At 45.1% G+C, this 24,862-nt stretch overlaps 1 protein-coding gene across 1 annotated transcript in view; it reads left to right on the top strand.

The window, feature by feature from the left end:
- ANO2 (anoctamin 2) overlaps positions 1-24,862 on the top strand; it is a 184,157-nt gene that overhangs the window by 53,778 nt on the left and 105,517 nt on the right. Inside the window, exons 8-12 of the mRNA XM_070946746.1 lie at positions 1,262-1,317; positions 4,309-4,350; positions 12,822-12,886; positions 18,689-18,823; positions 21,380-21,540. Coding sequence (XP_070802847.1) covers positions 1,262-1,317; positions 4,309-4,350; positions 12,822-12,886; positions 18,689-18,823; positions 21,380-21,540 — 459 coding nt within the window. The remainder of the gene's footprint in view (positions 1-1,261; positions 1,318-4,308; positions 4,351-12,821; positions 12,887-18,688; positions 18,824-21,379; positions 21,541-24,862) is intronic.

The following is a 24,862-nucleotide window of genomic DNA, read 5'->3' as shown; positions in this document are numbered from 1 at the left end:
AAGGCAGCATTTAACATCCAGCTGCCTGCAATTACTGCGAGTTCAATTCTCACCAGGCTCAAGGTCGACTCAGCCTTCCATCCTTTCTAAGGTGGGTAAAATGAGGACCCGGTTTGTGGGGGCAATAAGCTGACTTTGTATAAAATATACAAAAGTATGAAGGCTATTGCTTAACGCATTGTAAGCTGCCCTGAGTCTCCGGAGAAGGGCGGCATATAAAAATAAATAAAAATAAAAATAAATAAATAAAATATAACAGTTTTCTCAACCTTGGCAACTTTAAGATGGGTGGATTTCAATTCCCAGAATTCCCATGGCTGGCTGAGGAATTCTGGGAGTTGAAGTCCACACATCTTAAAGTTGCCAAGGTTTGCTTTATAACTTTATAACATTGCTTTATAACTTCAATTTGTTATTTTTTAAAAAAACATACCTTTAGATCAAGGTATATATTTTTTTTCTCCTCCTGGATTGAAAGATATAACCCCCGAAATGTGATATATTAACCATCGGAAATGCCAGCCTGATTTAGACTACAGGATGGGATCTTTGCTTTTATTTCACTGTCCCTTTTTCTCCAAAGAAGGCTAGCAAAGGGCTAAGGATGTTTGGCTGATGGAATCATTCCTGGTTTTAGAGGCCAGCAGTCATAAAACTTGAAAAATTGCCCAAAATGGAATCATTAGGTATCTTGGTAGATTAAGAACACATTCCCTAAATGACAGTAATGTTGCTTGGATTTTTATGGGCAATATTGTGGGTTGTATTTTAATATCGCTCCTTTCGATAAAATGGTAATTTATATATATATATATTTCCTCATAAAAAAGAATCATGTCTTTTAGCATTCAGTAAATATTTGGCAACTGCATCCGTTTTTAAATTATGGCGCCTTTTCACTAGCAGCATAACTTCCAATTGCCTCTGTAAATCTTATTAAAATGAAGAATGAAGATGTAATTATAGGTAAAGAGCATCTTGAGTATTTGGAGAAAAAAAAATCAATCAGCTGAATTTAAGTCTGGATTCTAAAACTCAAATGTTGGCTACAATTTAACGTTGCATTTTCAGGGACAAAATCTGATTTTCTCCTACCTCCAAAGTTATAATAATTTGGAAAATTGATTTCAGCTCTAAATTTCAGCTCCAGTAATCTCTTGAATGACCTTATTCTGCTGAAAGGCAGGTACACACATACACACAAATTATACAAAACAAAATAATACTGATAATATCCTAACTTGTATCTTTTTTTTTTTAGGTATTAACACATTAATAGCAAATAATGTTTATGAAGCAGCTTATCCTCTACATGATGTAAGTATACACTTTTAATCCTAATTTTTATAAGGACCGAGTTTAGAATGAGAGTATTGTTCATATTTGTTTCATATTAAATTCAGCATGGTCCATACTATCATATGTGGTGGTCCTGCCCTGAGGCTCGAAAATATTGGCTTAAAATTAAAGATTGGCTACAAGAAATTACTAACGAACAATTAGATTTAGAACCAGAACTCTTCCTATTGGGGATCTTCAAAAATATATATATATGAAGAACACAAAATATCTAGTACTACAAATATTAACCGCTGCCAGGATTGCCTTTGCTCAATGTTGGAAACAGCCATGCACACCCGCAGAGAAACTTGTCATACAAAAGGTCATGAATTGCGCAGAAATGGACAAATTAACGCTGAGTTTAAAAGATAAAGAGGCATCGATATTTTAAAATGTATGGGAACAGTGGTATAACTGGATAGAACAGAGATAGATTAAAGATAGATAGTTATTAAGTATAAGTAATAGATAAAATAAGAATACGCACAATTTAAGTTTTGTAAATAACACACGAATTACTGTCACAAGAAAAACACCACAAATAGCGGTTGTTGAGTGATATAATTTTTTATGTTTTTAATGTAATAAAAGTGTAATAAAGTGTTTTAAAAAATAAAATAAATTCAGCATGGTCCCAAATATTATGTTGGGGAACAAAGAAGAGGGGGTCAATCTATTTTCCAAAGCACCAAAAGGCAAGAACAAGAAACAATGGATGGAAACTAACCAAGGAGAACCCCAACATAGAACTAAGAAGAAAATTATTCATGGTTAGAACAATCAACCAATGGAATAGCTCGCCTTCAGAAGTTGTGGGAGCTCCATCAGCGGAGGCTTTCAAAAATAGACTGAACAAACCATTTGTCTGAAATGGTATAGGTCCGTGATGGTGAACCTATAGCGCATGGAGCCCTCTCTGAGGGCATGCGAGCTGTTGCCCAGCTCAGCCCCACTGTGCATGCCCACGCGCCTTCCGCCGGCCAGCTAATTTTCAGGTCTCTGGCGTGGGGGCAGGGCACATGCGGGAGACACGTGCGCATGCGTGGGGGGGTCTTGCGTGCATGTGCGTGGGCGGCAGGGGGTCTTGCGCACATGCGCGGGGTGGGGGGAGTGAGGGGGGAGCAGTGCCCCCATGGCAAAATGGGCCGCAGTGGGGTGCGCCCCCCTACAGCCCATTTTTAGTCCCAGGCGGCTTCAGGGAGGCTTGCCAGGCCCAAAACAGGCTGCGAGGGGGCGTGCATGCTTGCACGGGGGGGGGGTCGTGGGGAGAATGGGGAGAGCATGGATGGGGTGTCATGTGCAAGGGGAGCATGGGGTGGTCGTGCACGCATGTGCGTGCGATGGGGTGCGTGGGGGGAATTGCATTAAGGGTGTAGGCATGCGCGCGCACGACTCCCCCACATTCCCTCCACTTTTGGCATGCGGCTGCAAAAAGGTTAGCCATCATTGGTATAGGGTCTCCTGTTTGAACAGAGGGTTGGATTAGAAGTCCTCCAAGGTCCCTTCTGACTCTATTTTTTTTTTTTTTTAATTTGATTTATATGCCGCCCTTCTCCGGAGACTCAGGGCGGCTTACAGTGCGTTAAGCAATAGCCTTCATACTTTTGTATATTTTATACAAAGTCAGCTTATTGCCCCCACAATCTGGGTCCTCAATTTACCTACCTTAGAAAGGATGGAAGGCTGAGTCAACCTTGAGCCTGGCGAGATTCGATCTTACTTTAATTGCAGACAGCTGGTGTTAAATTACAGTGCTTAGTCTGTTGAGCTATCCAGGCTCCATTTTATGTTCAGTTTCCTTGGCAAGGCTGACAGGGAGACTGGCAATATCTTTATATAGCGTGAACTGCTAAGGAAGGGCCTTAAGGATCAAAGTCTTGGGAGAAACATAAAGATTTGCCATCAAATACTACTTTTTAGACAGGAGAGAGAGGCCTTCTCTCTCTGCACCCAACAAAGGCAGTACAGAAATAGACATCCAGTTTTGGTCCAGTTTTACGATGTAAAAAAGCTGTGGAGACTCTAGAAAGAGAGCAGAGAAGAGCAACAAAGATGATTAGGGGACTTGAGGCTAAAATATATGAAGAACGGTTGCAGGAAGTGGGTAAAAAGAAGGACTAGGGGAGACATGATAGCAGTGTACCAATATCTAAGGAGCTGCCACAAAGTAGAGGGAGTCAAGCTATTCTCCAAAGCATCTGAGGGTAGGACAAGAAGCAATGGGTGAAAACTCATAAAGGAAAGAAGCAACTTAGAACTAAGGAGAAATTTCCTGACCGTTAGAACAATTAATCAGTGGAACGACTTGCCTCCAGAAGTTGTGAATGCTCCAACACTGGAAGTTTTTAAGAAGAGGTTGGATAACCATTTGTCTGAAGTGGTGTAGGGTTTCCTGCCTAAGCAGGGGGTTGGACTAGAAGACCTCCAAGGTCCCTTCCAACTCTGTTATTCTATTCTATTCTATTCCCTATCAACTGCAATTTGATATGATAGCACCGCTACAGGTTCTATTTATTCAATACATTCTATAATATATTTCATCTCATTAACACCATCTCTAACCGTCCTCCAATTAGATCTACGCTTCAGGAAGTCTTCGGGGGTAAAGCATGATAACAAAGGCACAATTAGAAGGTGATAAAGTGGAGAGGGATATGGGAAAATCCAGTTATTAATATTGCCTTTGGAAGTTGCTCAAAGAAATCGTGAGCTTTTATCAGTAAAATACTTTGGGGAGTTTAAGAAATCTAGGTCAGCATTTTCATTTTAGGAGATAAAGAGAAAAATTACTCTTGATAGCTCTGCTAGCAATAAGAAATAAGTTTTTTTATCTGAATTGCAAAAGCCAGTTATCGGTCTGGACTAAAAAGCAATTTTTATAGACAGTGCTTGGCTTAAAACGTTTCAACGTTCAGTTTGATGTCACTATTAAACATATTTTAACATGTGTCATTGATTTTTTTTCAGGGTGAATATGAAGGTGAAAGCAAGGACATGAATGAAAGGAAGGTAAAATATTTGCAGCCTCATTTGGGTTGGTATGAAAGTTATAACTACGGACTAGTCCTTGCAAATAGGTCTGTCATTAAAAGACTTTTAGACAAACAAGATACAACCAAAGCTGAAGTTCTCCTGATTTTTCACAGCTGATTGATCTGGATAGAGATTGCACAAAAGGATGTTCCACTATTTTGGAATCCATGTATTATTATATACCGTATTTTTCAGAATATAAGACACACTTTCCCCCCTTAAAAGAGGATGAAAATGTGGGTGCGTCTTATAATACACCGAATGTAGCCAAAAATACAAGGCACGGATGAGACGATGATCTGTGTCAATCCCTGCAGCCTAGAACAGCTGATTGGGGGTATTCTGGGAGGCCAATCCACCCGCCAATCAGCTGCTCGTGCTGAATCAGGTTGCAATAACGTGCTGAAGCTGACCTGGCTGTTCACTATTTTCTGCAAGGACTGTCAGAGTTTGCAGCAGCAAGCAAAACACAAGCAGAGGAGAGGAGTTTCAGAGATCAGCACAGCATGCAGCTTTAGAACAATTGAGCTAAGCCACGCCCAGGCTCCTTGCTGTCTCCTTCCTTGTTGCTCACACAGCAAATACTGTTTCAGTTTCCAAATAACCCTCAACCCTCTCACATACCGACAGGACGCTAGCCAGATGAATACTGATGGATGCTGGTAGGCAGAGGCAGAATTTTTCCCCCCCTTATTTTCCTCCCCCAAAACTAAGGTGCGTCTTATACTCTGGAGCGTCTTGTACTCTGAAAAATACGGTATGTAACAATATGACATCACTGCTGCCAGATCTCTAACTGGTGTTGGCTTTGCAATGCATCGAGTTCTTCCAAAAAACCTAAGATGTCATAATGTGTTGTCATAGTATATGTCCAGAATCAAGCAGTTATGGCCTTCTGTAATGTAAAGATGGAATTTCATCAATGAACAGTTTTTCTAAGTGCCATCCAAGTTTTTGGTATGGCACCCAAGGTGCTGATAATCATTGGGCCCACCATAGCTGATTTATGCCATAATCTTTCCACTTCGATTTTCAGAACCGGATACTTTATGATCTTCTCAAAGAATTCTTTGTCTTCTAATCTACTATCCCTTGGTATTTTCCCATCAGTTATCCCCACTTCCTTCTGTTCATTTTCAATTACTTTTTCAACCATACGTTCCAACCAATTACCCATTACCGGCAATACGATGATTTTTACAGATGTGGTAGTGAATAATTTTGGCGACTACTGTCATGTCATTGTTTATTCTTAGTTTGTGTGAGTTCCATTTAATTTTTTTATTAATTTATCAAAGTATAAAATGCAAAGGAAAACAATAGCATGAAAAAGTAAGAAGAGAAGGAGGGGGAAAGAAGGAATATAGTCGGGGTGGGCTTCAAAAATTTTAGCAAGGGGTTCTCTGCCTGGTTGCTGGGTGGGTGTGGCCATGGTGGCGTGGCCTAGTCAGCCTCCTGCACCATGTCAGGGGGCCTTTTTGCCCTCCCCGGGCTCCAGTGGCTTTCCTTGAGCCTCCGGGAGAGCAAAAACGGCCTCCCCAGGCTGCAGAGGCCCTTTGGAGGCTGGAAACGGGCCCATTTTCAGCCTTTCTGAACTTCCGGTAGGCCCGCTTTTCACCCTCCCTGAGCCTCCATGTGCTCCCCGCACTTACCTGCATCCAAAATGGGCCACATGGGGACTCTTGGGAGGGGCAGGGTGGGGTGGGGCGGGGCCAGCCAGGAGCGGGATTTGGGGGTTCTCCAAACTGCACAGAATCTCCCGAACCCCTGCGAATCCCCAGCAGCCCACCCCGGATATAGTGTAATGGGAGGGAAAAAGAAAGAAAAAGGCATCAACTTCTGACTCTCTTTAGCACAGTAGAAGGTAACAACATTACAACCGCAACTTCGCGGGTGTTTGTATGTAGGTCTTTGGTTATTCGGGTTTTCTCCCATGAAAAGAAGCGGGAGAAAGATTGCTCCTAGAAAGATTGCTGCTCCTGCTCCTTTCTAGGAGTGCCTGCTCCTAGAAAGATTGCTCCTAGAAGCACGAAGCCGAGAACACCAGCCTGAAGATGACGAATGAGACTTCGTCGAAACGTTGCCAAGACACCTCCAATTTTACGTGGGAGAAAACCCGAATAACCAAAGACCTGTATATGTATATGTATATGTATATGTATATGTATATGTATATGTATATGTATATGTATATGTACGACCTAGTCTCTCTTCTGCTTCTTTTCACAATCTGCACTTTGAATCATTGGATGATTTTTCAATTCTGGATTTGATTGCCGTCATTCAAATAGCTTGTTCTTGAGCAGGGGTATCAAACTCCCTCCCTCCCTCTCTCCCTCCTTTCCTTTTTTTTCTTCTTTTTCCTTCCTTGCTCTCTTCCCATCTTCCCATCTTTTTCTTTGCCTTTCCTCTTTCCCTTTCTCCTTTCCTATCCCTTCTGTGCTTTGGCTGGTGGAGGGCTGCAGGAGGCCATTGAAAAGCTGAAAATGGGGTGCGAGGGGGCAGGGGTGAAATGCTCCTGGTTCGGACCGGATTGCGCGATCCGGTAGTGATTGTGGCAGGTGGTTCCGGAGAACCAGTAGCGATGGCTGCACGAGGCTCCGCCCACCCACCCGGGTGTTGTTACTTCCTGGTTTTAACCAGGAAGTAATGTGTTTTTTACCCTCTGCGCATGCGCAGAAGGTTTTGCACATGCGCAGAAGGTATGCATGCACATGTGATGCGCGTGCACTTCCGAACCGGTAGGGAAGGTTACGTAGATTTCACCCCTGGCCGGGTGGGGGAGCACATGCGGTCCCCCCAAGCTCCATTTTCACTCACAGAGGCACCGCAGGCTGGTTCTTTGCTGTTTCCAGGCCAGCATCGTGGGCCGGATCTAAGCACCCCTAAAATATTTCCTAAAATATTTTATTCTTCTAGGAAAGGGGTGGGTGCTAACTTCCTACAGTAATGAGTCAAATGCCTTTTTATAATCAATCCAGACTGCATGTAAATTGGGTGGTTGGTTGTTGTAGTTTTTTTGGCTTTTGAGACTCTCCAAAACCATTTTATGAATCAGAAGTTCATCATAATACTTGTATGTTTTCCTGGAAGGAAGTTATTTCCTTCTAAATAATCTTAAATGTTGTCCACTGTTATGACTGCAAATAATTTAAACACTGAAGGCAAGCGTCTTACTGACCTATAGTTTCCTGGTATGGTCCTTATCTCTAAGCCTTTTGGGATGAGATATGTTTTGCCACTTAGTAAGCAGTCATTGATGTTTCCTGTATGCAATACTTCATTTAGCTGTTTAGCTATAATTAGATATAAGCTAGTTCAGGTATCGGAGCCAAAAGCCATGTAATTGATCATTTCCAAGAGATGTCCAGTTATTAATCAGATTTGGAATCAGTGTATTCATCACACAATCAGCCAGATGTTTAGACTGGATTTTTTTTTTTTAATTTGATTTATATGCCGCCCTTTTCCAGAGACTCAGGGCGGCTTACAATGCGTTAAGCAATAGCCTTCATACTTTTGTATATTGATACAAAGTCAGCTTATTGCCCCCACAAACTGGGTCCTCATTTAGCCTACCTTAGAAAGGATGGAAGGCTGAGTCAACCTTGAGCCTGGTGAGATTCAAACTTACAGTAATTGCAGACAGCTGGTGTTAATCACAATGCCATCAGTCTGCTGAGCCAACAGGCCCATTTTGCCTTTTTATTCATCTATCGAATTCTGTGATTGCATTCAGACTGGATTTGGCATTTTTATCCATTTATCAAGTCCTTCCCAAAGACCTGGGATAGGCAGACCTGGATGTTTGACGGTGTGATTAGCCATAGTCACAGGATGCAAACTGTTCAAATAGAGCTGCCTTTTGCAATTGACTGATGGTGATTTTGTCAATGCCTATGGCAGTGACGGTAAACCTTTTCTTCCTCGGGGGCCGAAAGCGCGTGTGTGCTGACACCCATTATGCAATGTCCCCCTGCAGACCCCTCCTCCTTGCATGTGTGCACGCGACCCCCCCCTGCACTCCCCCGCCTCCCCACGCATGCGTGCGCACCCCCCCCGTTTTTGTGCTAGCAGGCATCCCTCTAGCCTCCTGGAATCAAAAATGGGGTGTAGCGTTGGCGCCGCACCTGCCCACCCCCCCACGCATGTGCGTGCTTCTCCCAGCAGCGACCTGAAAATCAGCTGGCCGACGGAAAGCACGTGGGCATGCGTGGTGGAGCTGACCTGGGCGTCAGCTTGCGTGCCATAGGTTTGCCCTCACGGGCCTATAGCATTCATGTTATGCTTCAGATGTTTTGGGATTGCCCCCAAGGCCCCTGGGAGGCCTGCTAGGCCAAAAACAGGGGAGGGGCATGCCACACACTCCCACCCCCATTTTTGGTCCTAGGAGGCTTCAGGGAGGCCTGCTAGTACCAAAACGGCGGGGTGTGTGTGTGTGTGTGTGTGCATGCATGCGTGGGGAGGCGGGGGAGCGCAGGGGGATCATGCTCATTGCTAGGATTTGTCTATCTTCTAGTTTCCTATCCCAATCAAAAGGTGACAGTCCTTTGATTACTAATCACAGGACAGTTTCTTGTTGTCGTCTGGGACTAGCATTCCAACCAGTGGTGGGTTCCTCCCGGTTCGGCTCGGTTCGGCCGAGCCGGTAGCAGTGACGATATGATGTCACTGAACCGGTTCTCTTTGTTCGGAGCTGGGCCCTCCCGCCCCCCCGCATTATTCTTACCTTTTATTTGGCCCCACCCCCAATCTATTGCTGCCTCCCGAGTCCCAGCTGATCGGCTAGAAGGAAAAAAACTGTTTACATTCTTGCCGCAGGGCTTCAAAGGGCCGCCCTACAGCTGATCAGTGTTAAAAGGCAGTGTGGTGGTAGACCGGTGCCTCCAAAAACAAATGAGTAGACTGGTGCCTCCAAAAACAAATGAGTAGACCGATGCTTCCAAAAACAAATGGGTAGACCGGTGCCTCCAAAAACAAATGAGTAGACCGGTGCCTCCAAAAACAAATGGGTAGACCGGTACAGCTCTGCAAGCAGTTAAAAGCCTGGTAGACCAGTACCTCTGCTAAATCCTAAATAATTGACACATGACCATCAAGCCACGCCCACAGAACCAGTAGTAAAAAATTTTAGAACCCACCCCTGATTCCAACCCTTTCCCTCCCCCCATAGTCTATGGCAAGCTGAGAAATGAAAAGATGACTGCAACACAGGGGTGTGTTCTACTTACCCTTACTACCGGTTCGTAGCAGGGCCGCACGTGCATGCTTGCTTTGCTCACGCACGCTCTCTTCTGCGTATGCGCAGAAGTGTTTTGATGACGTCAGGGTCGGTGGGCAGAGCCTCCCGCCAGTTTTACTACCGGTTCTATAGAACCGGTACGAACCGGGGACAACCTATCACTGCTGCAACAGCATAGGCACGTTTCGAAGTTGACACTCCTGCAAAGTCTGAGAAGGAACATCTTCTTCCTATGTGAAGGGGAAGGTTGTGCAACTGGACAACAAAATACTAAAAGAGTAATTAAATCAGAAGGACTAGTAGGATATATGTGGGATGGTTATGATGGTGGAGGGGGACATCTTTAAGTCAGAGGTAGTATTCAGCCGGTTCGGACTAGTTCAAGCAAACTAGTAGCGGAGATCTCCGGTAGCGGAGATCGTGGGTCCCACCCTGGCGCTATGCTGTCCTAGTTAGACACGTTTTTCAGGCCGGGTGCATGCGCGGAGGGTGCGCGTAAGAGCAAAGTACATGCGTGGAAGGCCAGGTGCACGCGCAGAAGTTGTGCACATGCGGCGAACCGGTGGTAACAAAATGTGAAACCCACCACTGCTTTAAGTTGTTGCTCTTCTTTTTAATCCTCTGGTGAAGTGTTAAGCATCAAAAGCATAAAAGGTTCCCCCACCCTTGAGACGCTGCATGGATTGCTGACATGTGTTCCCCTAGCAGGGATGTGAAGCTCCGACTGTAGGTTTTCTGTGCATAAGCTCATCTGTTTTCTATCTGAACCTGAATAGTTTCAGGCTTCAATTTCCTGGATTGCCCAGATCAGATTTTAAAAGGAAGAGAGAAGGGTGTTCTCCATCGCTGTTTTCTACCGGCCTCTCCATTCGCTGGTGGCCCTTTTATTTATTTATTTATTTATTTAATTTGATTTATATGCCGCCCTTCTCCGGAGACTCAGGGCGGCTTACAATGCACTAAGCAAGAGCCTTCATCCTTTTGTATATTTTATACAAAGTCAGCTTATTGCCCCCACAAACCGGGTCCTTTTAAAATACAGATGCAACTTTTGTCCCCTGCCAGCACTGCAGTGGCCTCCACTTTCTTTCCAAGGTGGACAGCGGTCATCTGGCTTGCATTACTTTGGAAAGGAAGGGCTGTTGATTAAAATTTATGGACCAGCTCATCGGGCAAAAGGTAAATCCCTATGAACCTTCTTCATGTTCTCATTAGGGAAAAAGAGCCTGTGTGATAGAAGCAGGCCAGACATCCTCACAAAGGAACATGTTGTGCAGCTCATGTTCTCCCTACGAATGCTCATGGAGCTCCTGAGATATTTGCTTAAGTGAAATCGGAATCTCACATTCACTTCATTTAAAAGATACATCCTCGTAAAGAAAGAAGGGAGAACATCATAAGCCAAAAAACTAATACTACATATGCAGGGGTGGGCTGCTGGGGGTTTGCTAAGGTTCTGTGCAGTTCGGAGAACGCCCAAATCCCACTCCTGCCTGGCCCCGCCCCGCCCCTCCCTGGAGTCCCCACGTGGCCCATTTTGGATGCAAGTAAATGCAGGGTGATCACGGAGGCTCGGGGACGGTGAAAAATGGGCCTATCGGAAGTTCGGGAAGGCTGGAAACAAGCCAGTTTCCAGCCTCCAGAGGGCCTCCGGAGCCTGGGGAGACCACTTTTGCCCTCCCGGAGGCTCAAGAAAAGCCCACTATGGCCACGCCCATCCAGCAACCGGGTAGAGAACCCCTTGCTAAAATTTTTGAAGCCCACCCCTGTATGTGATCATGTTATACAGTTATCGTTGAGAGCCAGCTTGGTCTAATGGTTAAGACGCCGGGTTAAAAACCAGGGGATCCTGAGTTCTAGTGCTACCTTAGCTATGAAAGCCAGTGGGTAATTTTGGGCCAATCACCAGGAGATTTTGAGTTCTAGTCCCGCCTTAGCCATGAAAGCCAGCTGGGTGACTTTGGGCCAATCACCAGGAGATTTTGAGTTCTAGTCCCACCTTAGCCTTGAAAGCCAGCTGGGTGACTTTGGGTCAATCACCAGGAGACTTTGAGTTTTAGTCCCACCTTAGCCTTGAAAGCCAGCTGGGTGACTTTGGGCCAATCACCAGGAGATTTTGAGTTTTAGTCCCGCCTAACCCATGAAAGCCAACTGGGTGACTTTCGGCCAATCACCAGGAGACTTTGAGTTCTAGTCCCGCCTTAGCCATGAAAGCCAGCTGGGTAATTTTGGGCCAATCACCAGGAGATTTTGAGTTTTAGTCGCGCCTGACCCATGAAAGCCAACTGGGTGACTTTCGGCCAATCACCAGGAGACTTTGAGTTTTAGTCCTGCCTTAGCCATGAAAGCCAGCTGAGTGACTTTGGGCCAATCACCAGGAGATTTTGAGTTCTAGTCCCGCCTTAGCCATGAAAGCCAACTGGGTGACTTTGGGCCAATCACCAGGAGAGTTTGAGTTGTTGAAGAGCACTGGGCCTAAAATAGAGCCCTGGGGTACTCTACTGCATACTTTCCTCCATGTAGATGCAGTTCCATTGAGAATTACACGTTGAGTGCGGTTGGTCAGCCAGTTATGAATCCATCTGGTGGTGATGCTGTCTAACCCACATTTTTCTACTTTAACTAGTAGTAGGTTATGGTCTACTTTATTAAATGCTTTACTGAAGTCCAAGTAAATTTTATCGACAGCATTTCTCTGGTCCACTAATTTTGTCACTTTGTCAAAGAATGCAATAAGATTAGTCTGGCATGATCTGTTTTCTAGTCTGGTCTAGTCTAGTCTGGTCTGGTCTGGTCTGGTCTGGTCTAGTCTAGTCTAGTCTAGTCTAGTCTAGTCTAGTCTAGTCTAGTCTAGTCTAGTCTAGTCTATATTATTATGAAAAAGTAAAAAGTTGAGGGTAGATATTAATGCCTTATTTTACTGCCCCAAAGAAGTCAGAAGTCAATGCCTTTTTTCCCCCTTGCTTGCCCCCACTATCCACTTCTCTTGTCTCTTCCCTAATTTCCCTAATATTTACTTTTGTATTCTCTTTGTATGTCATATTCTAAATTATTTTTTTTTAAAAAAACTATATTAAAAGGTGAATTTACCAATGCACAGACACCCCCTTTTGCAGATAGTACCATGTCTAACGCTTGCTGATTCTTTAACACAACCTCACTATGCAATCCTTATCTGTTTTTGTTTGTCTGTTTTCTCTCTTAGCTGTTATATCGAGAGTGGGCACGATATGGAGCGTTTTACAAGTTTCAGCCTATTGACCTCGTAAGGTAAAACTCCCTTGGTTAATAGATATCTGTGATCCTCATTATAATGTGTGTCACATAAAACTACTGGACATTAGTCTCCTACATGGATCTTGCAAAGTTGCCTCTCTTTTTACATCATCATGGATGTTGCTGTGGTTAAGAGTTGTGCGGTGGCCTAGCGGTGGAGCCCTCGCCTCGCAATCAGGAGGCTGTGAGTTCGATCCCAGATAGAGGCATATATTTCTCTCTCTGGGCACAATGAGAATATATCTGCTGAACAAAGCTCCGCATTGGCGACAGGAAGGGCATCCGGCCATCGAAAACATTCTGCTAGCTCCATTCAGTTGCCCGGTGTTCTGTCCCCGTTCCACTCACGCACCCCCACAGACGGCCCGGAGTTAATAAGCCACATGACAAAATTCTTTGAAAATAAAGCTGGCAGCAACCCAGTGGCTAGCTGCCAATTCAGACTTTACTCACACAAAACAAAGATTAGACTAACAGCATTCCGATAAAACAGGCAGAGTTTTCAACAATACAAGGATTAATCCAAATGCAGTCCGATAAAGCAGGCAAAGTCCAGTAACGCAGAGATCATGGAGTATTTCTAGTTTTTGCTCGTCACAAACTGAACCGGCCACCACATCCACATTTATACCCTGTGGGGTGTGGTCCAGTGACTCAGCTAATCTCTGGCACGCCTTCCCCTCTGCTGCGCATGCTTCTTCCTGCGCCTCTGGCGAGGGTCCAGCCAGCACTTATCTCCTTCGTCGCTGTCCACCTGTGGCTGAGGGGACGTGCTTGGCTCTGAACCTATCTTTTGGCCTTCGGTGTCCTCCGGAGGCATTGCCAGAGAGGAGGGTCCTGGAGAGGGAGGCCTTGCCAACTCCTCTCCCTCACTCTCAGAGTCTGCATCTGTCGATAGCCCAGGCTCAGGCAACGGAGCTACAACACCCGGACTCCACCCCGCAAGGGATTATGGGGTCGTTAAACGATGATGATGGTGATCGTTGTTGCTGTTGTTCAGTCACTAAGTCGTGTCTGACTCTTTGCAACCCCATGGACCATAGCATGCTAGAGCCACCCCACCTTGTTCTCCACTGTCTCCTGGAGTTTGCCCAAATTCATGTTAGTGTGTTGGTGACACTATCTAATCAACTAGGCCAGTGATGGCTAACCTTTTTGCCATCGAGTGGCAAAAGCAGGGGGAGCGCGGCGGGGTCGCACGCACGCGTGCCCACACCTATAATTTTATGTGCGCTTCCCCCTGTGCATGCGTGCGCGACAACCGCCCCCCCCTCCGCACTCCCCCTGCTTTTGGCACAGTGGGCCACTGGACTTCTGGTTCCATTGGAAGTCAGAAAAAAGTCCATTTCCGGACTCCAGAGGACCTCCTGGGGGGTGGGAAAGGCTGTTTTCGCCCTCTCCAGGCTCCTAGAAAGGCTCTGGAGCCTGGGGAGAGTGAAATACGGCCTTCCACATCCCCCCCCACCCCGGAGGCCAGAAACAGTGTGTTTCCTGACTTCTGGTAGGCCCAGAAGGCCTGAAAATCAGTTGGCCAGTGTACACATGTGCACCAGAGCTCAGCTTGCGTGCCCACCAATATGCTCCACGTGCCACCTGTGGCACGCGTGCCATAGGTTCATCATCACGGAGCTAGGCTGTTGCAAAACAAAAGACTTAATCTCACTTTCTCCAGTACAACATCATTATTTGTCTATGGAGATTCTCAGTCATCCAGGTCATGGTTGTCCCAAAGATGCTTTTTTTTCTTTTTTTCCACAATTTGGACAGAGAGAACCGCTGGTTTGAAAGTGGGGGTCAAAGAGGCCATCTATTTCAAAATTGAACAGCCCTCCCTCAACAGAGGGGGAGGGAGACGACATCCTCTATCTCCAGTCCTTTCAACAATTGCAAGAAGGCTCCACCTCAGGGGTGGGCTTCAAAAATTTTAGCAAGGGGTTCTCTGCTCGGTTGCTGGGTGGGTGTGGCCATGGTGGGCGTGGCCTAGTCATCCTCCTCCACCATGAGGGGGGGCATTTTTGCCCTCCCCGGGCTCCGGAGGCTTTCCTCGAGCCTCTGGGAGGGCAAAAACAGCCTCCCCAGGCTCCAGAGGCCCTCTGGAGGCCAGAAATGGGCCAGTTTCCAGCCTTCCCGAATTTCTTGTAGGTCCGTTTTTTGCTCTCTCTGAGCCTCTGCGTGCGCCCTGCACTTACCTCACATCCAAAATGGGTCGTGTGGGGACTCCTGGGAGGGATGGAGCGGGGTGGGTGGAGACAGCCAGGAGCGGGTTTTGGGCATTCTCCGGACTGCACCGAATCTTAGCTAGTGGTTCTACTGAACCTCTGCAAACCCCCAGCAGCCCACACCCATCTGCACCACGAAGGTGACCCTGAGGACACAGATAAACCTCTAGGTGGCCTCAACGACTCTCTAAAAGGATGCAAATGACCAGCTCTTTACAAGGAATATAAATCCTTCCATTCCCCACCATCCAGTCAGAGCTGAAGAAGCTTCTTGGATGAGAAATGAAACATCTTCCAAGGGAAACCAGAAAGTCCAAAATTGCATCTTGAAAAAAGAAAAAAAGCAATATCCTTGTTTCTTTTTTTATTTTAAGCCATAGGAGAATGATAATCTTCATGTTTTCCCCCCTTGTGTGAAAAAGCAAATGATTACAAAAGTGTAAAGAGAGCACCAAATAATTTCTACCTTTTGCTCGACATAAAAAAGAGTTAATGACTGGTTGAATCATCTCGGTTCTCCAGGAGAGGGGAGATTATTTCCTAACATCAGAAAAAGAGAGCCTGTATTTACCATTAAACTAATCCCAGGAAGGATGTTCATGGCTATCCTTTCCTAAATCAAACTGTTGTTATCATCTCGTTCCAGCATTTATGAGCTGTGTCTGATCAGCTCAGAATCATAACCGTTACTTAGATTGAATAGCCAAGAAGTAGATGCAGACAGAGATAAAGATCCAAGAGAGGACTATAGGAGGCAAGACAAAAAAACCCCAAAAAAACCCCAAACAAACATAGCAATTAGAGTACTGAAGCGGGCAAGAGATGATGGATAGATAACTATCCATTTTGTTGTTGTTCCGATTTGCCTTTCTTTTTTTCTCTTTTTCCTTTCTTTTTTAGATAGATGACATGATTAGAAGTTAGGTAGGATAGAAAGAAAACGTCTTTTAATAAAAGGGTGGCATGATTAAAAGTTAGAATAAGAGATAGAAATAAGAGAAAGGGGAAATATTAGCGTAAACACCTTTATATAATAAAATAAAAGCAATAACAAGAGAAAACATGGAATAATTGAATAATGATATATAACTTAATATAAATGTGTATTATTATTAGAAATATATAAATTGGTTGAATGTAAAACTATGATTAATTCTACTAGTTTTGTTTGTATTAGAATGTATGACACCCAGTTGCCACACTGTTCATGCATTGATACATATATATAAAACAAAATTAAAAACTTGGGGGGAAAAAAAGAATCATAACCTTTGCTGAGAAAGGAAGATTTAAATAGCGTCCCTGTCCACCAACGATTTTTCAGGCTCCTTTGAATCAAAAAAACAACCATAAATTTTTGGGCTGAATCTCTATTGTTGCATGTTAGCCTGATCGACAGCCTGATAAATTAATTACACCGTTCCAGAAAAATATAGATTTTTTTTTTTTTGATATGGGAAAGAAGGCTTAGAATTAACTGGTAAAAGGATTAAGGCAGGTTTTTCTGTGTATTAATCCTATATAGCTGATGAGTTGGCTGACCTTGTCTGGATTTTAAATATAATCAGGGTCTGGCCTGGTTAATCCTTGGATAGTTGATTCCTGGGGTGGAAATCCTGGGGCTCAAAGCTGCAGTAGGAAGTTGTGGAAAAAAAAAAAAAAGCAACAACAATGAAACATCCAGAGCAGAGGTGGGTTTCACATGATTTTACCACCGGTTCGCCACACACCGAAAACATGAGCGTGCGCACCTTCCGCGCATGTGTGCGACATTCCACGCATGCACTTTGCTCACGTGTGCAGCTTGCACACATGCGCGTGGCTTAGAAAATATGGCTAAATAGGACGGCATAGCGCCGGAATGGGTGGGCGGCCCACCCATCCACCCACAGGTCACCACTACCGGTTCTCCCAAACTGGTCCGAACCGGCTGAATACCACTACTGATCCAGAGGAAGGCAAAATGAATTACCTCCGTTTCATAACCGAGAAAAGCCCATCGGGTGTCTGCAAAGTCACCAAGAGTTAAGGCCAACTCCAGACATCTTCGCTTTACAGAGAAATAGAGAGGAAAGCAGGAGAGAAGCAGAATTCCAACATAAATTTGAAGTAGTTTGATACATAGAACACAGAATAATAGAGTTGGAAGGGACCTTGCGGGTCTTCTGGTCCAACCGTCTACTCGAGCAGGAGATCCAATGCCATTTCAGGAGCCTGGATAGCTCAACAGACTAAAAGCCTGTTATTAACATTCAGCTGCCTGCAATTATTGCATGTTCAAATCTCCCCAGGCTCAAGGTTGACTCAGCCTTCCATCCTTTCTAAGGTAGGTAAATTGAGGACCCAGTTGTGGTGGCAATAAGCTGACTTTGTATAAATATATACAAAAAGTATGAAGGCTATTGCTTAACGCATTGTAAGCCGCCCTGAGTCTCCGGAAAAGGGCGGCATATAAATCTAATTAAAAATAATAATAATAATAATAATAATAATTGTCTAGTCACCTTTTTGAAAGGTGGAGTGGAACGGAATGGAATAGAATAGAATAACAGAGTAGATGTTGTGGCCCATCAGCGGCTTGTGTGGATTGTAGCTGATTCTGACAGCGAGGAGGCTGGTGTGGTGCTGCGCCAGCAGCCTGTGCAGCTGGCGCTCGAGTCAGACAGTGAGGAGGCTGGAGAAGATGTGGTGCCAGAGGCAGAGATTCAGCCAGGGCCTTCAGAACCTCCAGAGGCTCCTTTAAGTGATGAGGATGAAGAAGAGGAGCCTCTTCTCAATGCACGGGCGCGCAGAGCTGCCAAAAGGCAGGAGTGGCTCCTCAGGAGGAGGTCTCCTCGAGAGTAAGGCTTGGGGCTAATTGGCCACTCCCTTAGCCTATTTAAGGAGGAACACCGATTGCAGCAAGCTGTAGGGAACAACTTTAGTTCACTCTCCTTCGCGTCTGGATTCTCTGCAAAATTGCTTCTGGGCTTTCTGCCAACCCTAGTAAGACTGTGATTACCTTATCTTAGAATGCTTGTAGGCTGTTAAGGAAGTTTATTAACAGCCTGTGGTTGAAAAAGACTGAGTTATTTGAGTAAAATAAGCTTTGTATAGTTTTTGTGTGTGCTGCGTTCTTTCGGGTCCGTAGCTGGGGCACAACAGTAGAGTAGAGTATGGTAGGGTACGGTAGGGTAGGGTAGGGTAGGGTAGAATAGAGTAGAACAGAACAGAACAGAACAGAACAGAACAGAACAGAACAGAACAGAACAGAACAGAACAGAACAGAACAATAGAATTGGAAGGGACCTTGGAAGTCTTCTAATTTAACTTCCTGCCCCAGTAGGAGCCCCTGTATCATTTCAGAAAAGTGGCTGTCCGGTCCTTTCTCAAACGCCTCCAATGATGGAGCATCCACAACTTCTGAAGCCAAGCCGTTCCTTTGATGAATTATTCTCCATTATACCTTAAAATCTCCAGACAAAATCTACAGCAACCGTGCTTTCTGAAAAACGCGTCCACGTATTTTAAGGAAGATCAATCGTAGCAAAGTACCCCTCACCTCTTTACCTGTGCGTTGTGTTTTTCCTTCCTTTAGAAAGTATTTTGGAGAAAAAATCGGAATGTATTTCGCCTGGCTGGGGTTATATACGGAATTTCTCATTCCATCCTCTGTCGTGGGGGTTATCGTCTTTGTGTACGGGTGTCTGACCATTGAAGAAGATGTTCCAAGGTGAGGCGGCACACACTAAATTGATTTGTCCTAAAAAAAAAATATTGCAAGATTTGGTCTTTGTTTGGTGTTTCGGGCTTCTGCTAAAGTGTACCAAGTCTGGAGCTGAACATTTTGCTGAATATTTTCAGCTGGAGGAAGGAGACCTATTAAGAGCATGAATGCTATTTGTTTTTCCGGTCTCTGATAAACTTGATTATTTCCACTCTTGCTTGTCCTTATGAAGTCCTCGACTAAAAACCATTTATTTCGAGACCATTTGAAGTCATAAAAATAAGTATGTTTGGTCCTTGCTCTTATGACCATTGGAGCATCCCAGTGGTGAAATTTGTTACTACCGGTTCTGTGGGCGAGGCTTGGGGGGGGTGTAATATAACTGAGTGGGTGTGGCCAACTTTTTTTTTTTTACTTTTAAAACCATTTTTTCTACAACCTCTTTGGTTGAGGAGGTTGTAAAAAAAATGCTTTTAAAGCCTCTGACGATCCCAGCTGACCTGCCTGATCGACAGAGGCTTTCTTTTTTTTTTTTAAAGCCTCTGACGATCCCAGCTGACTTGCCTGATCGGCAGAAGCTTTTTTTTTTTAAAGCCTCTGACGATCCCAGCTGACTTGCCTGATCGGCAGAAGCTTTTTTTTTTAAAGCCTCTGACGATCCCAGCTAACTTGCCTGATCGGCAGAAGCTTTTTTTTTTTTTAAAGCCTCTGACGATCCCAGCTGACTTGCCTGATCGGCAGAGGCTTCTTTTTCCTTTTAAAAACATTTTTTCTATAACCTCTTTGGCCGAAGAAGTTGTAGAAAAAATGCTTTTAAAAGCCTCTGATGATCCCAGCTGAGCCATGCGGTCATCAGAGGCAAAGAGGTTGCAGAAAAAATGCTTTTAAAAATAATTTTAAAAAAAGCCTCTGATGATTGCGCGGCTCAGCTGGGCAATGGGGGGGGGGGCAGGGATTTTTGCTACCGGTTCTCTGAACCACCCGCCTCCATTGCTACCGGATCGGGCAATCTGGTCCGAACCGGGAGCATTTCACCCCTGGAGCATCCCCAAGATCATGTGATCAAAATTTGGTTGCTTGGCAACGGGTATGTATTTACGATGATTGTAGCATCCTTGGGACATGTGACTGCCCTTGGTGATTTTCCCAACCAGCTTCCAGCTGGCAAGCAAAGTCATTGGGGGAAAGCCAGATTCACTTAGGGACCACTTAGTGATTCGCTTAACAGCCGAAGCAATTTGCTTAACAACTGTGGCCAAAAAAAAAGGGGCAAAATGGGGTGTGACTCCCTTAACAACCACCTTGTTTGTTTAGCAATGGAAATCCTCGGCCCAATGGTTGTCGTAAGTGCAAGGACTATCTGTGTCCTCTTCTGCTTGTTAAAATAAAGATATGAATCTTTGAATGAAAGATTAAGGCAAGGGTGTCAAACTCAAGGCACAGAGGTTGGATCCGGCCAGCGGATTGCTTAGATCTGACCCACGGGGCTGCTCTGGAAACAGAGAAGCACCGACCCACGGTACCTCTGCCAGCAAAAATGGAGCTTGGGAGGGCCACATGCGACCCTCACGAACTCCGTTTTCGCCAGCAGAGGGTTGCAGGAGGCTGTCACAGCTGGCAGAGTGCCCAAGCCACCACAGGCGCCCTCGACACGAGCAGCGTTTAAAGCCCTACATGGCTCAGGGCCAGGGTATCTTCGAGACCGCCTTCTACCGCATAGCTCCCAGCGCCCGGTAAGATCCCACAGAGTTGGTCTCCTCCGGGTCCCGTCAGCTAAACAGTGCTGGCTGGCGGGCCCGCAGGGGAGGGCCTTCTCTGTGGCTGCCCCGGCTCTCTGGAACCAGTTACCTCCTGAGGTCCAGACCACCCCCACCCTATTGGCCTTCCGAAAAGCGGTGAAGACCTGGCTTTCCCGGCAGGCCTGGGGCCGTTGATCTCGCTCTTGCGATCTGGTGAGATCCGGCCATGAATGGTGTGAATGGGTTTTAATGATTTTTAATGTTTTTATATATGGTTTTTTAATGCATTGTAAGCCGCCTTGAGTCTTCAGAGAAAGGCGGCATACAAGTTGAATAAATAAATAAATAAATAAATAAATAAATAAATAAACATTGAACTGGCCATGCCCACTCTGGCCACACACACACACACACACACCCAAGGTCAAACACAACCCTGATCAGTGGTAGGTTTCTGTGGGTGTGGCTTGGTGGGCATGGCTTGGCTTGGTGGGCATGGCTTGGTGGGCGTAGCAGGGGAAGGATACTGTAAAATCTCCATTCCCTCCCCACTCCAGGGGAAGGTTACTGCAAAATCCCCATTTCATCCCGATCAGCTAAGACTCGGGAGGCAGAAAATAGATGGGGGCGGGGCCAGTCAGAGGTGGTATTTACCGGTTCTCCGAACTATTCAAGATTTCCACTACTGGTTCTCCAGAACTGGTCAGAACCTGCTGAAACCCACCTCTAGTTGTATGTCAAGGACTACCTATACTAGCAAACAGCTGGAAAGCTTTCCCTGCATGAAGCTGATGACTGATCTTTTGGCTTTTGCTCTTCTTAGCAAGGAGATGTGTGACCAACGTAATGCCTTCACCATGTGCCCTTTGTGTGACAAGACGTGTGACTACTGGAACCTCAGCACAGCTTGTGGAACCGCCCGTGCCAGCCACTTATTCGATAATCCTGCCACCGTCTTCTTCTCCGTTTTCATGGCCCTCTGGGGTAAGCTTGCTTCAAACGTTTCCATACCTGAGTAAAAACCAAAAGAGAAAACAAAAATAGAATAGAATAGAATAGAATAGAATAGAATAGAATAGAATAGAATAGAATAGAATAGAATAGAATAGAATAGAATAGAATAGAATAGAATTCAACTCGCAAAGCATCCCTGGCCTGCTCTCAAGTAGCAACACAACAGCAAAGGACTTTTTGCTTTTTCATAATAATATGAACAAACCATTTCTATAGCTGGAGGCTAAAACATGCGAAGAACAGTTGCAGGAATTGGGTGTATCTAGTTCAGGGGTCAGCAACCCGCTGCTCTGGAGCCGCATGTGGCTCTTTCATCCCTCTGCTGCAGCTCCCTGTCGCCAGTCGGCTCCACAATTGATAGGGATTTCGGTTAGGACAGGTAGAGGAAAAAGGACACCGTGCTAGGAGGAGACTCTATGGCGAGGGAACCGTACTTCCAGTTGGCAGGGGAAAATTCAAGGTGCTGGTGATGACCTATAAAGCCCTACATGGCTTAGGCCCAGGATATTTGTCAGACTATCTGCAAACAGCACCGGCTTCCCATCGCCCGGTGCGTTCTCACAGGAAGGGCCTTCTCCGGGTGCCGTCGGCTAGACAATGTCGGCTGGCGGCCCCCAGGGGTAGAGCTTTCTCTGTGGGCGCGCCCACTCTTTGGAACCAACTCCCCCTGGGACTTCGGTTGGCTCCTGACCTTCGCACCTTCCGCCGCGAATTAAAAACATGGCTGTTCACATCGCCCAGCCTGGACTGAGGGGTTTTCTGATTATTTTAATGGGTTTTAATATATGTTTAAATTATATATTTATACATTTATGTATTTTATGTATGCATATTTATGTATTTTATGTTTTATTGGGTTTGTTTTTATTTGTTGTGAGCCGCCCTGAGTCCTACAGAAATGGGGCGGCATACAAATTATATTAAATAAATAAATAAATAAATAAATAAATAAATAAATAAATAAATAAGAGCTTTGGTAGTACAGTGGCTTAAAGCACCCTGTTATTAAGACCAGCTGCCTGCAATTACTGCAGGTTCGAATCTCACCAAGGCTCAAGGTTGACTCAGCCTCCATCCTTTCTAAGGTAGGTAAATTGAGGACCCAGTTGTGGGGGCAGTAAGCTGACTTTGTATAAATATACAAACAGATGAAGGCTATTGCTTAGCACATTGTAAGCTGCCCTGAGTCTCCGGAGAAGGGCGGTATATAAATCAAAATAAATAAATAAATAAATAAATAAATAAATAAATAAATAAATAAATAAATGAATGAATGAATGAATGAATGAATGAATGAATAAATAAATAAATAAATAAATAAATAAATAAATAAATAAATAAATAAATAAATAAATAAATAAATAAATAAATAAATAAATGGTCACCGCGCTAGGAGGAGACTCTATGGTGGGGGGAATCAGACTTCCGGTCAGCAGAGGAAAAAGGACGCCATGCTAGGAGGAGACTTTATGGTGAGGGAACCAGACTTTCGCTCGGCTCCTGAATTGAATGGGGGGCTTCCGGTTAGGATTTTTGTGGCTCTTTGAGTGTTTAAGGTTGCCGACCCCTGATCTAGTTTAATGAAAAGAAGGACTAGGGGAGACATGATAGCAGTCTTCCGATATCTCAGGGGTTGCCACGAAGAAGAGGGAGTCAACCTATTCTCCAAAGCACCTTAAGGCAGGACAAGAAGCAATGGATGGAAACTGGTCAAGGAGGGAAGCAACCTAGAACTAAGGAGAAATTTCCTGACAATGAGATTAATTAATCAGTGGAGTTTTTAAGAAGAGATTGGAAAACCATTTGTCCAAAATGGTATAGGGTTTCCTGAGCAATGGGAGAGCAGATTTCCTGAGCAGAGGGTTGGACTAGAAAAACTCCAAGGTCCCTTCCAATTCTGTTATTATTCTGAAGGAACTTAGATTAGAAGAAAGAATGGCTTTACTTACTGAATTGGCTTTAGCTACTGATTTATAACTTGGAATTGTTGGTCTACGACTCTGGACTGAGCAGCCAAGAGAGGGACAGTAATGTGTGTGCCTGAAAGTGGAAGAATTACCTTAAAAGCCACTCTGGAATCACAGGGTAGAGTGGGCTGTAAATTTCCTGAATGGATTTCCTGCAAAGTCCATTTGAAATTAGACACTAAGATTTAGACTGGATTGAGGACTATGATTCCCCACTCCCCACTGCAGTATTTCTGTATATATTACTAAATCTCTCCTGGTCATCACCTTTAACTGGGAGAAACAGTGCATCACAGGGGAACATGTTTTGAACCAGAGTATTTTAAATGGCCTAATTTATTATTTTTATTATTATTAATTTGATTTATATATTTTTATATTTATAATTTATATTTATATTTAGAATGTGTGTCCAAAACTTGGGGTCCATGACGCCCAAGAAAACAAAAATTGGGGAAGTTGTGGGTGCTACTGACTGCTGCTACACTGCTCGTTGGTGCAGTCATTTGATCTTCATTTCCAATGTTCCGTGACAGTTTCCCAGCCACTCTCACAATCCCCCCTTCCTCCTTCATGCAGCAGCAGCAGCAGAGGTGGTATTCAGCTGGTTTGGACCGGTTCCGGTGAACCGGTAGTGGTGACCTGCGGGTGGGCAGGTCCACCCCCCGCCCACTCACCCATGCGCAGTCTGTCCTATATTGCTGTGTTTTTGACCCCGCACGTATGTGCGGACGGTGCATGCAAGTGAATTGCCATGTTTTGTGATGTCACATGCGTGCGCTGATGGTGTGCGCTCACATTTCTGGTGCTCAGCAAACCTGTTGCTACAGTATGTGAAACCCACCTCTGAGAAGCAGCTATTTACATGAGGGGAGGGGACGGGAGAAGAGTGGGGAGAGGAGAGGAGAGGAGAGGAGAAGAGAAGAGAAGGGAAGGGAAGGGAAGGGAAGGGAAGAGAAGGGAAGGGAAGGGTAGGGTAGGGTAAGAGGAGAGGAGAGGAGAGGAGAGGAGAGGAGAGGAGAGGAGAGGAGAGGAGAGGAGAGGGGGGAGGGGAGGGGAGGGGAGAGGAGTGGAGAGGAGAAGAGAAGAGAAGAGAAGAGAAGAGAAGAGAAGAGAAGAGAAGAGAAGAGAAGAGAAGAGAAGAGAAGAGAAGAGAAGAGAAGGGAAGGGAAGGGAAGGGAAGGGAAGGGAAGGGAAGGGAAGGGAAGGGAAGGGAAGGGAAGGGTAGGGTAGGGTAGGGTAGGGTAGGGTAGGGTAGGGTAGGGTAAGAGGAGAAGAGAGGAGAGGAGAGGAGAGGAGAGGAGAGGAGAGGAGAGAAGAGAAGA

Source organism: Pituophis catenifer, unplaced genomic scaffold (genome assembly GCF_029215685.1).
Source record: "Pituophis catenifer annectens isolate HBS135680 unplaced genomic scaffold, rPitCat1.0.hap2 SCAF_7, whole genome shotgun sequence".
NCBI classification, from domain to species: Eukaryota; Metazoa; Chordata; class Lepidosauria; order Squamata; family Colubridae; genus Pituophis; species Pituophis catenifer.
Note: the sequence above shows the minus strand (reverse complement) of the source record. Positions and strands in the feature narration are given on the sequence as shown.